The sequence below is a fragment of the Notamacropus eugenii genome, chromosome 6 (genome assembly GCF_028372415.1).
Source record: "Notamacropus eugenii isolate mMacEug1 chromosome 6, mMacEug1.pri_v2, whole genome shotgun sequence".
Taxonomy (NCBI): Eukaryota; Metazoa; Chordata; class Mammalia; order Diprotodontia; family Macropodidae; genus Notamacropus; species Notamacropus eugenii.
The window spans coordinates 196,294,952-196,308,142 of NC_092877.1; the positions used below are offsets into that span (position 1 = coordinate 196,294,952).

A 13,191-nucleotide genomic window follows, 5' to 3' on the forward strand; every position below is an offset into this window, starting at 1 on the left:
TTTGTTTTGTTTTCTTTCTCATGATTTCTGCCATTCGTTATAATTCTGTCATGCAATCTGACTGATATGAACACGTTTTGCATAGAAATGTATGTGTAAAGCCTATATCACATTGCATGCAGCCTTGGGAAGGGAGGGGGAGAAAATTTAAAACTTATAGAAGTGAACTTTGAAAATTAAAAATAAAAAAGAGTACACCATGAATGGCTTAAAAATACAGTACTGTTTACTCCATGAGAGCAATTATGCTTCTGTCACATACAGAGTACACATGAACATGTCTGGACTGATCAGGACCCCTTCATTACATCATTTTCAGGACAGTTATTATGCAGAATAGTCATCTGAGGTCCCCATTCAGGGATTACTCCCTCTCATCCCTAGAGATTACAAACACAGAAATCTCCAACCCTTTACTGCAACTGTATGTCTAGGGGTTTTTTTTAAATAAAACTCAACCAAATCCAAATTTCACAAACTGCTAGCCTTCTGACGTAGCCTTCTGATGATATTTAGTTTTGGTAGAGTAGTGGGAGGAGCTGAAGTGTGGCCTATCCAGGTTTGCTTATTTGTAAATGAATGTATTCTGTGTTTCCAGAGCACCATGCAAAGACAAAGCAAGCAAAAGTCTACACTGATGTAGTGTCTTAATTTTTTCCATTCCTCTGCATCAGAAACAATGACTCCTGAGCAGGAAAGTGACAGAAATGGAAGTTTTCCTTTTTTTTTTTTTTTTTTGGAAAACTACCTAACATGCTCATAAAGCCCAATCTCCTGGGATTGTACTTTTCTCCATGGTTTCATTGGTTTCATTTGGCTGGGGTGACTCTCATCTGATGTCAGTTTCAGGTATAAACCTCAGGTTTTCACAACTGATGGAGAGAAGAGAGATCCTTGTTGTTATCCTGTCTTTGACCACTCTGCCGAGGTAAGATGGATCCAGGAATACAAGCCAGGAGCTAGCCTATTGCCAATCTTTTTCCATATCCCCCTTCCCTTTCCCTCCCTCCCTCTTATGCACTCCCTCATCCTCCCACTTACCATCTTTTCCCTCTGCTTGTGTGGGACAAAAGGTCCTTAATGGACCTTTTGGTGACAGGTCCCCCAGCTGCTACTTAGGAACTTTGGTGCGTCAGCTAGAGAGAGGAAGGCTTTTCCCACTGAAAGAGAAGCAATGTTCCTTTGCAAATAGTTGAGAAAGAAAGGTGATGGAAACAAAATAAAACCTTGTCATGTGGGCACTTTTGTGTTGGAAAGGTATACTAAAAAAAATCATTTTTCTAAAAACCTTACCAATATATGTCAACTTCCCTAAATCTCTTTTGTACCAGATATTCTAGCAGCAAAATTAAACATGACAACGAGCCAAAAGAAAAAGAAAGACAATCCAAGGAATTTTGAAATTGCAAAACGGGATTTTGGAATAATTAAATAGTTATAATTTTACTGTTTTTACACAACCAACTATATACAATGTATGTATTTGAAAAATAAAGTAAAATGTCCAAACGAAATGTTCTCTTCTCTGGAGGAAAATAAAACTTATTCAGATATAAGGTCGTTGCTTCACTACTGGCTGGGTGTTGACAGAGTGGTTCAGGCAAAGATGAAATTTATGAGTTGCCTAGAAGCAGCAGATGGGCAGGTAATGGAAAGGTCCATTAAGTGACAATCCATCGATGAGTCCATGAAGGCATCGATTCATGTATTTTGATAGTTTGATCTTTCATGTGGTGTTGAAGACTCTCCATTTGTTGCCTTTTAAGAAAACGAAACAGGTCAAAGGAATAAATACTGTGTAAAATGAACCCCAGGAACAACAGAAAGAGCTGTAATAATTTTCTACCACAATTATTTAAAATATTACTTTCCAAAGCAAACAGAAAGCCCTCATTAACAACTGGATGTGGCTGAATATAAACTTGGGTTCTCAACCTTATACCATATATTAACATCAATTGGAGCAAGATCGTACAGTTAAGCACTTAAGGAAACCCAAAATTAGATGAAAATGAAATTATACTTCAAGATTTTTTTATCTGTTGAGAAGAGGAACATATGATAGAATTAGATATAAAAAGCAAAAAACACCCTTATCCCTTCACCAAAAACCAAGAGAATCAAAATCAGCAGAGACTAAATAGCTCCATTAAGCATAATCTGTCAAATTGTGATGTTTTAAAATCATAGAAATATTCAAAGGAATCACTCATCCCCTAATGGATCCAAGGTGATCTATCCACAGGCAATCGACAACACATACATCAAAAATCATCTCTTGAAAACCGCCCAGAAATTATGAGTTCTGAGGACCTAGGCATCCACACATGCCAACCCAAACTTCGACAAAGAACTCCCAAAAGCAAATATCCTTAGGGCCTGTTAGATACCTTCTCCATAAAGACCTGCTGGGATAGAGAACTGACCACCTCTTGAGAAAACCCATTCCCCTTTGTGTCAGCTGGAATTGTGGTGATTTGCTAATTCCACTGTTTGGCATTATGACACATGGGACTCAGCTCTCTTCCATGTGACTGCCTTTCAAATACTTGAAAACTGCCACAATTCCTGCAGATATCCTCTTTCCCCAGCTAATCATGGCCTGGTCCTCCCTAGATAAACTGGCAGGGCCTGAAGACCGCCGATCATTATGACTACATTTTCTACTTTACCAATGAGCTTCATACTGCCTTTTGGATGTGCACTTACTGGGACAAGGTACAGAGAGATGATTGTCTTCCTAGGTCTGGGTACGTTCATTTCTTATTTCAGCAAAGATCACTCTTGCTCTCTTGTCTCCCATATTACACTACTGACTCAGCTGGAGCTTGGAGTACACTAAAAGGTCAGATTCTTTCAGGACAATTTCTGTCTAATTATACCTGTCCCTACTTTGTTAGTGAAGTAGATTTTTTGATCCTTAATGATTTTATTCTAGTAACTAATTTTATACTCCAAAGAGACCAAAGAAGAAGGGAAGAATTGATACGTGCAAAATATTTATGGTGGCATTTTTTGCTACAGCAAAGAACTGAAGACGGAGGGTGGGTTCATCCATTAGAGAATGACTGAAAACATGGCATATCAGTGGAAGAGAATATTACTACACAGTATAGAGTTATAAAAGGCATTAAGTGAAATCTAGGAAGACATATGAGCTGACAGATTAAAGCACAATTACATACACTGACAGCAATGTTGTAAAGGGAAATTCCTCCTTGAGACTCGGGTGAATGCAATGATGAATCAATGAGTCCAGAAGACTAGTAATGAAGCAGGCTTCCATCCTCTTGGTACAGACTATAAGTGCAGAATCATACTATCTTTAGTGATAACAGATGTGCGATTCCCCCCTCTCTTCTATTATTTTAGTCTGTTAGAATGGGGGCGAATTACATTTTCTTCAGGGAGGATTAGAAGGAAGGATATGAATATTTGGGGGGCAAGTGTAACAAGAAGATACTGATTCCAAAAATAAAAAAATGGGGTACAAAACATTTAATTTAAATTTAAATTTAAAAACATCCATCAAAGAAGAGAATCAAGTTCAGAAAAGGGACAGACATATGTAAGCCACACAAAATAAATACATACTTTAAAAGTACCCAAACTACATATAATAGAGATTCATGTTTGCGTGGAGTGCACATGGCTCTAGAGCAAACAGTGGCTGGAGGCTGAGTGGATTAGGAAGGCCTTTAGCATATGAGTACCCCACAACAAGACTTCATTTACACAGAAATCTGCAGCTAGCACAACTGACAAAGAGAGGCATCAAATAAAACAAAGATGAAGCTAAATGGCTGAGTTACAACAAGAGAAAGGGCAATCACTAATTCCAAAACATATTCTAAGAGAAGCAGCTAGTGCTGGTGCCTTACACATCACCACCCCCTCAGTCATGCAAATGGATCTCAAGGGCCAAGCCTGAATGGCCAAGCCTGTGGTATTCAGGCGAAAAGTTGGTCATCTCCCGAAAAGTTGGTCACCCCTTCCCCCACCAATGTCCTGGGTTTGTGATATCAAAGTCCTCCTTCAGCCGCTGGAAAGAGATGCTTAGATGGAGTGGTCAGCAATGTTGGGATGAGTGCTGCTTCCTCTCTGGGCAGCAGGGTTAAAGCTGTCATCAGCAGACTCAGGTGGTGCATGATCCTTCTCCGGGGTCTCCGGGCTCTCCGGGGTCTCCGCCTCCTGCGTCTCTGCCGTCTCTGACATCGGTTTACACCTACAGATCCTTCTAATGGGAATCCACGCATTCCCTTTTCCTGTGGAGACACAAACATACCCTGGACCCCATATTAGTATCTTATACGGACCTTTCCATTTCCCTGAGGCCATATCCTTTACCATGGCCCATGTGTCCTTATTTCCAGCCTGGGTATTACTTTCCTTGCGGGGTTGTCTTGGAATAGTCACAAAATGTCTCATAGCTGGAGTAGTATGTGAGTTTTTTGAGATATGCAAAAAATTGTGTGTATACACAGCTGTATCAAGCTCTGATTGTGTTAGGCGACCTCTTAATCTCCCCCTTTTTTGTTTAGCGAGAATCGCCTTTAAGGTGAAATTGATAAGGCTGCATAGTAGCTGTTTATTTTGGTATAGCTGCTGCCAGGTGCTTACAAATGCTTGATTAACATCTGTAAGGAAACTGAATTTTACGGATTTTTTCTTTATAACAAACATAGGAGCATTCCAAGGTGCTAATTGCTCCTTAACCAGTAGTTGTAGTGCCTGGAGTTTTTCTGGAGTCAGGGGCCATTGCTCCACCCAAATCGGGGTGTCTGACTTCCAATTCAAGGGTGGGGACTCCAGTGCAACAGCAATGGCCCTTACTAAAAATTTGATAGCTTCATCCCCAGGCGGCTCATGATGTCTCTGCCCCAGATGTTAAAACAAAGTCCTGGAATCACCAACGGCCATACGGTCCCTTGGCGATCCTCTGCCTCCCACTTTACTGGGTGCATTGTCTCTAAGGTATTTTGGCACCCTCCTATTCCCCACACTGGTCTCTGGCTTTCTTTAAGCTTCCAGTGCTGGGGTACTGAGCGACCGCTAAGGCAGGTCCTATCCGCTCCAGTATCAAGGAGGCCAGTCATGGGAATTCCATTGAGCCAGATTGTACACTCAGGTCTATTCTGTCCTATTTCCTTTAGTAACTGGATTTGAACTGAGTGCTTTAAGGGAAGGGCAATAGCTATGGGAAGCTGATTGTCTATATGAGCTGGCTCGGCTACCACATTGGAGCATGGAAGTGCTGTGGTGCCGGTGGGATAAACTCTTGTATATATAACTATGGGTGCATGAGAGGGGTTCTGTAATCTCAGGGATTCCTCCTGTATGGGGTCTCTCAGGGGAATCATAGTAAACTGATGAGCTGCAAGCTGGCACTTCTCTAAGCTGTAAAGGTGTTGCATTCCTTCCTCTGGCCCCATAATCTCCTGTATTCTCCCTCCAAGGGGCCGTCCTGATTCTCTGCCAAAGGGTACACTTTCGGGGCCCTTGAGGGGCCCCTCACCCCATTTCCCGACTTCCTACATTGTCTAGCTAGGTGACCTGGCTTTCCACATGAAAAACAAGGGTCCTGGCCCCTCCCTGTACTTATTTCTTTCCTACACTCTTTCTTAAGGTGTCCCGGTTTTCCGCAATTAAAACATTTTTTCTCCAAAGAGATATTACTTAAGGCTGCGGCCAGGTACTTCCCTTGCACCTGTGCCAAGTAGACCTGACTTCCTACCCTGTCACATCTTTGTATCATTTCTTCAACAGATGCATTCTTTGGCAGTCCCAGCATTGCCTTTTTGCAGTCATGATTACAATTCTGCCGCAGCAATGTCCTCAACACTATCTCTGTCCCTTGATTCTCCTCTCCCATGTCTCGGCCTACTGCCTCCTGCAGCCTGGCCACAAAATTAGTAAATGGCTCAGTGTTTCCCTGCGTAATCCTAGTCATGGGAAACTCTCTCTCTTTCTTAGAGGCTATAACCTTCCAGGCGGCAATAGCCATTCCGGCAATCAAGACATAATTGGCGGCTGAGTACTGTAATTGATTTCCTGTAGCTTCAAACTGCCCTGTTCCTGTAAATCGCTGATACGCCTGGGGGGCCTGAGCCCCTAGCCCACTGGTAGTGCTCTTTACCCTCTGAGAAAATTCTGATACCCAAATCACATTCTGCCCAGGGGTAAGGCAGGCTCTAGCTAAGCTCTTCCAGTCATTAGGAGTCAGAACGAACTGACCACTGAGAGTCTCAAGCACGGCTATGACAAAGGGTGAATTAGGGCCGTGCTTGGTACAAGCCTCTTTGAGAGTCGCTACTCTCTTCCACTCTATAGGTATGTGGCTCCTCCGAACCCCACCGGGGACACTGGGGTCCGCTATTTCTAGCACAGGAAAAGTCCCTACGTCTTCTCCATTCTCTATAGCCTTTCGTATTCCCTTTTCCAAACTGGACTGTGGCCCTGGACTGTCTGACCAATGGAGCATGCTATAAGGAGGCGCAGAGGGAAGACACAGCGTATGCTCCCCTGCCTCGCCTTTTCCATCCGCTAGATGGAGCTCCGAACCTATTTTTTCTCTACACTCCTTAACTTTCTGCTCACCAGGGTTCTCCCCTCCCCTCTCTCTGCTTCAACTCTCATTCCAATCCCACCCTGGCCTCTCCGGCCCTTACAAAAGGCTCTTAATTACATGGAATATCAGGAAATCTAAATCCTCCAGCTCCCTGGGGCATTGTTGCTCATAAGAGGTCATTTGTTCTCTGACCGCTCCCCATCTTTCTCTTGATATTCCTGTCTGCTCGAGCCAAGGAGAAACTTTCCAAATCCTTTTACAAAATTCTCGGAGGTCGTTTAACTCTATAGTGACCCCCGCCTCCCTGCATTCCCTGTAAAGTATCTCAGCCCAGACCTCCTGTTCCTCTGGCTTTATTACTGGCAATTGATTCCCCATCCCTGCCCTTTTCCCATGGGTGTCGGAAGCTACTCTCACTCTTTCTCTCCTTCCGAATCTAGGATTCGGGACTAGCGTCTTTCAAAGCCCCTTCCGGGTGTTCCCAAAGCACCCAGGATATCTGCGCTCCCAGTCCTCTGTTCGGGGCACCAACTGCCAGGCCTAGAAGCCTGAGGGCTACCCGAGTCTTCCCTTACCTCTACCGGAGGTCTTCAGTTGGCCAAACTGGATGCTCGTATGAGAGAAAGGACGTTCCAGAGTCGAACAAGGGTTGAGTTTTATTTCAGGGTCTAGTTACAAGTGCAGGGGAATTCTTCCTTAGGAGGGACCGAAGAATCTCCCAAGGAGGCAAAGATCTTACAATAAGAGATTGGAAGTAGAAGTATAAGCGGGGAGAGAGGAGGAGGGGAGAGAGGAGAGAGGAAAAGCGGAGCCTTGTTGTCCTCACACGTGGCCCCTCCACCCAAGAGAACTTTCAGGCTTTCCTGATCCTACTTAAACTCTCCAGCAGCATAGTTTGCATCTGAATACCGTGCTGTTAGATAACAATAGTGTGCCCAGATCCGGGACAATCTCGAGGGCGGGGAGAGCTCTCTCCCATCACGTTTCTCACGGGAAGAGGTGGAAATACATGAGATAGCTCCGTTCACCTCCATTCCCAGTCGTTTCCTGGGGGGGCCTCGTGAGAACTCTAAGATTTAAAAGTTCCCACCTTTACCTGCCCGAGACTGTCCACATGGAATTGAGCTTCCATCCCCAGCACAAACTACATATAATAGAGATTCATGTTTCATACACAATTCTCTTTTCCCTCCTTTTTCTATCATTCATAGACATAGTCATATTGGTTGATGTTTGTCAAATTCTTAATCAAAGAGACCAAAAATAATTTCATCTTACTAGATGTGACCTAATAACTTTACCATGTGAGATCTTTTGGCATCTGACTGTTAGAAGTGTTAACTGTCTTGGAAAAACATGCCATCTATGCCTAAGTCACTGATGTATGACTACGACTTCAGTCTGGTCTTTCATCTCCTTGTAAATACATATGAACGTATTACTTTCTAGCCACTTTCTTCACTCATTTTGGAAAGGACAGCATGGGAAACTTGGTCAAATGATTGGCTACAATCTAGATAACTCTAGCATTCCCCTTCCTGAGCAGCCAAATGACCCTGAGAAGAAGGGAGAAGAAACACACTGGGTGTGACTTTGGGAAAGCTAACACCAGCCGCTGACACTTCCTGCTTTTCTAGCAGTTTTCTAGCCACCCCATAAATAACATGCTCTATAATTTCTCAGCCACAGAGGTCACCTTCCTTATTCTCCATGTGCAGACTTCGTTCTCTTCCCTTTTTAGAAGATCAGGACACTAACCCTCCTTTGGTCCTCTCCTGTGCTCCATGATTTTCCCAAACTCCTAGTTTGTGGCCTCACCAGTGACATCTGCCTTATTTTTCCCATCTTGAGAGCTCAACTGTGCCTCGTTCCCTGAAGTCTCCAAGGACAATCAGGTATCTTTCTTAATTCACGCATCTTCCTTTTGAACAGCTATTTCAGTATAAAATCGATTCTCCTTCGTAAAGAAAACAAAAGTGCAGTAGGAGGGGCTGCCCCTTTGCTCTCAGGTAGATCATACAGCTGGAGCCCTAGTCCCGAACTCTGTTTAATCTTCCTCTATTTTCACAAGGAGATAAAATCTTATAAGAAGTTTAAATTGAAGTTAAAATTTAAATTTAAGAATTTAAGTTAAAATTTAAAAGTGAGAGCTTTTTCTTCTGTTCATCCTCCCTCACAATCAAAGATATTCCAATTAAAAGAATTTAAAGGTATCCTCTAAACTGGTCAAAACAAGGAATATTGACCAGATGATGTGGGGTTGTGACGTTCTCTAGTGTCCAACTCTTCTTGACCCCATGAGGCATTTCACATGGCTTAAAATGGTACTGGACCAAAGCAGTCTCAGAGAGAAGGCAAGCAGGTGAGGGAGAGGGTGAACTAGCTGTCTCTGTGTCTGGTTACTGATTAACATAGCCTCTCCCCTGGTGGCAGAGGCCAGCTGGTCTTCTCTAGAGTCTTAACTCTGCTTAGTCTTGCTTTCTTTCATGCCATTCCCCTTGCCTTGGAAGCCCTTGTTTGCAGTCTCTGCAGAGCAGAATCCAAAGCTCCTCTGAGAATGGTCCAATTCAGTCTCCCTTCCTTTGAATCCCTCTAAAACTTAAATATGCCTGTCTTTCTGTATTATGTGTGTCTATACACTAGAGTTGTTTGTAAGACCCTCCTAAGTTGTATCTCCCATCCTCAATCCTAGGTGCACACGCAGTATGTATCAATAAAGGATAGATGAGTGGAAAAAACAAAATCACTTAGAGATATCCCACTCTGGTCATGGCTGCCCACAAGGGGAGGTCTCCTGGTAGAGGTTGGAGCAGGCCTGTGCAACCTGTGGCCCTTGGACCCTGGAGCTGGATGCAATGGGTCCAAGGACTTCCTCTCCACATAAAGAATGTTTTCCTCTAAATTTGTCAGTGGCCAAGCCTGAAATACTCTGGTAGGTACCACAGGGCCCATGGACCACAGGTCGGGAAGGCCTGGGTTAGAGGCTCACCCTATGTTAGGGATCTGTTCAAGGGGAGTTTTCTTCAGGTGTGAGTTGGCAGATGGAGTCCATAGGTGATCCTGTTCAAATCTGAACCTTTTGTTATCTTGTGAGAGGAAGCAACATGGCACAGTCACAGGGCAGGAAGAGATTTTTACGTTGGCAGATCCACTTGTTGTGTATTTGGTATAAGTAACATGAAAGGATGTTCCAAACATATTTCCTTTACCATAATAAATGATAAACAAAAGGTCCTACCCGAGTTGGTGGAGAGAGATGTGCAGGCTGTTGGAGCTTCTCCTTGCTCACAGTGGGCTGGGTATTGAGCAGCTCCTCTGGAAGGGAAGCAGGGACAGGGCAGTCTGGAAGTTGAATGGGAGTCACAGGGAAGGATTTGGTCTCTCCCTTCAGTTCCTTCCTCTGAAAAACAAAGGTGTTATTTGTGTTATTAGTGCCTACCTTTTAGAGACACAGAGAAAAACTGCAGGGGCTAAGGAGGGAGATAGATAAAATAATGGTACATGTGTGCAAACCCAAGCTTTCTAAATGTGCACAATGTTACCCAGTTATTGACAGCAGGTCCCCCAAACTTAGCAAGTACAATATCGGTGTTTTGATGGCCCCCAAGTTGTAGCTAATATGTATATTGCATTTTCTTGTTTGTAAAGCACTTGACATGTGGGAACTGATGAGGATTATTTGAATTTGTCAAACTCATGATCATTAATATTATCTCCTTTAGATATGAACCAGTAGATGAGAATTTTCCATGAAGCACTTTTGGCACCATAAGCAACTGTTACTTATGCAATGGGTCATCAGGTTTCACCTTTATTTTGCTGGTATATTTATTTCAGATGGATGATTTACCACAATTATCCTCAAACTTATGAAAGTCCTCTAAAGACATAGCAGGAAGAGCCCATACAGAGTAAGCCTTGGGCGTGCTGTGGCCCAAAGTAAAGGATGCCTGGGACCTCTGGACTCTGACCAGAGATATTCAGGAGCAGTATTCTGGGTTGGGTTACACTCACTCCAGATCTCCTGAGCAGGATAAATTCCAGAACCTGCCACCTGTTGGGGGCCTAAAGATCTTTCCATCACAAAACCTCTTCCTCTTCGGACATTAACTAACTACAAACTGGCAGCCACAGAGGGAACATGATTCTGCTGGCTAAGGCTCTGCATCATGACCACGTGACCTGTCCTGGGGATGGCATTCTGCCCCATGAGGGAGCTCAGGTCAGGGGGCATTACTTTACTCATCTTCCCTTGCTGCAGCTTAGCCTGAGTTTCTGCCAACTCCAGCTTCAACTGGGACACTTCCCAGTGGTGTTTTTCCTCCTGTGTCCTAAGGATGGACACAAGAATATCAAGCAAAAATAGCATTTTTATGCTGCTCTGCAACTGCTTTTGGTATAAAACAGTCTATGCCCAGTCTAGAAGTGATGGCACCTGTCATTGTATTTTGCATCTTTCTTAATGTCATGTATACAAGATGTACAGTGATGTTCCAGAGCATTAGGGATTTATGAGCACACAGACTCCAAAAAAAATTAAGCGCAGATGTCTGATAACTACATATTTTTGATAAGTCTGCCTGATGATCCTCACCTGGTTGCTGTCTGCACTAGTCACAGACACCATATCTGTTTCAAGGGTGATTTACTATGCCCTTTCTAGTTACCCTCAAGTGTGCCACCAAGGGATTTTTATTCTGGCATAAACACTGCCTATCCCTTACATCAGCTAAAAGCTGTTTTTTGAAGTTGCCCTAGAAAGGGAGCCAAACTTAACCTGAGCTGTTCCTCCTGATTCTATCCATCCTCCCAGTGCTGGATAGACATCAAGTCCGAGGGCAAACATGGTCTTACCAGGAAAGACTGCAGTGGTAACGACCCAGACATGAAAGGACATTGTGCCTATGTCTCTGGCTTCTGCACCTCAGGAGATACTGGAATGCAATAATAATAATACCACGAATGGCTTCATTTATTCAGCACCTACTATGGGCCAGGAACTGTGCAGAACACTTTACAATGATCATCTCATATGATCATCACAACAACCTTGTTGGAACAGATGCTATCAGCATCCCCATCTTAAGAGCTGAGACAGCTGAGGCAGACAGAAGGTGAGAGCTTAGCGCACTAAGTTCCTGAAGCCAGATTTGAATTCTGGAGTTGGACCCCAGACAAGTCCCAGTGGGGAAATACTTAGAGCAGCCTGTGTGTGTCTGCCTGGAGATTCTTACCCAGCTGCTCCTTGGCCTGCAGCTCTTTCTTAAGTTCACTGAGTTCCAAGGTGGCAGCTTTGAAATGTAGCTTATTGTGAACAGTTTTGATCTTATTTGCTGCCACCTGTGGCAAGGAGAAGCAAGAGTCAGGCCAAGAAGCCTATTAAGTTGCATTTCCTGTGAAATGAACAGGCAAATAAGCAGACCTTTTTACTTCTGGTGTAGACAAAAAGGCCTTTCAATAGTACTCCTTGAAAGATGCTGAGAAAGGCTTTGACACTCCCATCTCTGTGATATGTATTTCCAGATCTGTCAACGACCAAGCCCAAATAGCCTCAGGTGAGGGCTGTTCTGAGATTCAGAGGCAGCAGGAACAGTCACATACACCCACATCCACCTGAGCACCCACATACCTGCTCCTTGAGGCTGTGAACATTGGCATTCTCAGTCTTTAGTGTCCTCAGGAAAGCCTGAATCAGCTGGTTGGTTTTCTGGTCTTCCCCTACTTTTTTCTGCAGAACCACCTTGACCTAGACAACAGGGAGGCAGTGGGGAGGCACATTGTCCTATCAAGTGTCTGGAAACCACAGTTAGTGTAAAAAGTAGAACTAGTGTTGGGTGACAGCATTGCCACAGCAGGAGACCTTAGAGTGGGGGCTGTATGCTCTTCTAGGCACTAGCTCCAAGTAGGACCATGCACATTCCAACATACCACTTAAAAGCAAGCCACAGAATTTTGAGTTTCTGTGAAAAGACTAAAATACTTTTCCAGAGAAACTAGGTAAAAATTGACTATACAGCTTGCAGAATGTGGAGAATTTAGTGGTGTTTCTCAGCCTTCTTAAGCAAGCATGGTCTCTAGTGGGCTCCCTGGCCAAGTACCTGATAAAGGCAGCATGAGGGATGGGGGGCAGAGTCAAAATGACAGAGTAGAAAGAAGAAGCTGTGGAAGCGCCCCACATGGCCCATAAAATACCTGTAAATATGACTAAACAAATTCCGGAGCAGCAGAAACCAAAAAAGGACAGAGTTGCAGCCCAACACAGCCTGGAAGGCCACCAGGAAAGTGTTATCACAGAAGATGCAGAGTAGCACATAGCCCAGGGTGGACAGCATGATGTGGCAGGGATGAGATATGGAATAGGTTTCAGGGAGCCACCAGCTGCAGCATTTTCCAAATTGCTCAATCCACAAATGACAAAGACAGTTTCAAAGGTCATGAAAAAGCTCCTTCACCACAGAGAAAGGAATGTGTAATGCTTTACAAAGTAGAATTAGCCTAATGGAAAAGGAGGTTCAAAAGCTCATTGAAGAAAATAGTTGTATAATAATTAGAATGGAGCAGATGGAAGTGAATGACTTTATGGGAAACCAAGAAATTACAAAACAAATCCAAAAGAATGAAAA

The 13,191-nt window shown here is 43.7% G+C and overlaps 1 protein-coding gene across 6 annotated transcripts in view; it reads right to left on the reverse strand.

The window, feature by feature from the left end:
• Positions 1–1,427: 1,427 nt before the first annotated feature.
• Positions 1,428–13,191, reverse strand: part of LOC140512559 (serine/threonine-protein kinase PAK 5-like) — a 52,940-nt gene continuing 41,176 nt past the window's right edge. For 3 of the 6 annotated variants that reach the window (XM_072621719.1, XM_072621716.1, XM_072621718.1), the window contains 3 exons: positions 12,198–12,314; positions 9,807–9,968; positions 1,428–7,236 (listed from right to left, as the gene is read on the reverse strand). In XM_072621719.1, coding sequence (XP_072477820.1) covers positions 5,393–6,481 — 1,089 coding nt within the window. In that variant the 5' untranslated portion in view covers positions 6,482–7,236; positions 9,807–9,968; positions 12,198–12,314 and the 3' untranslated portion in view covers positions 1,428–5,392. The remainder of the gene's footprint in view (positions 7,237–9,806; positions 9,969–12,197; positions 12,315–13,191) is intronic. The other 3 variants (XM_072621721.1, XM_072621720.1, XM_072621717.1) reach the window with 2 other exon arrangements.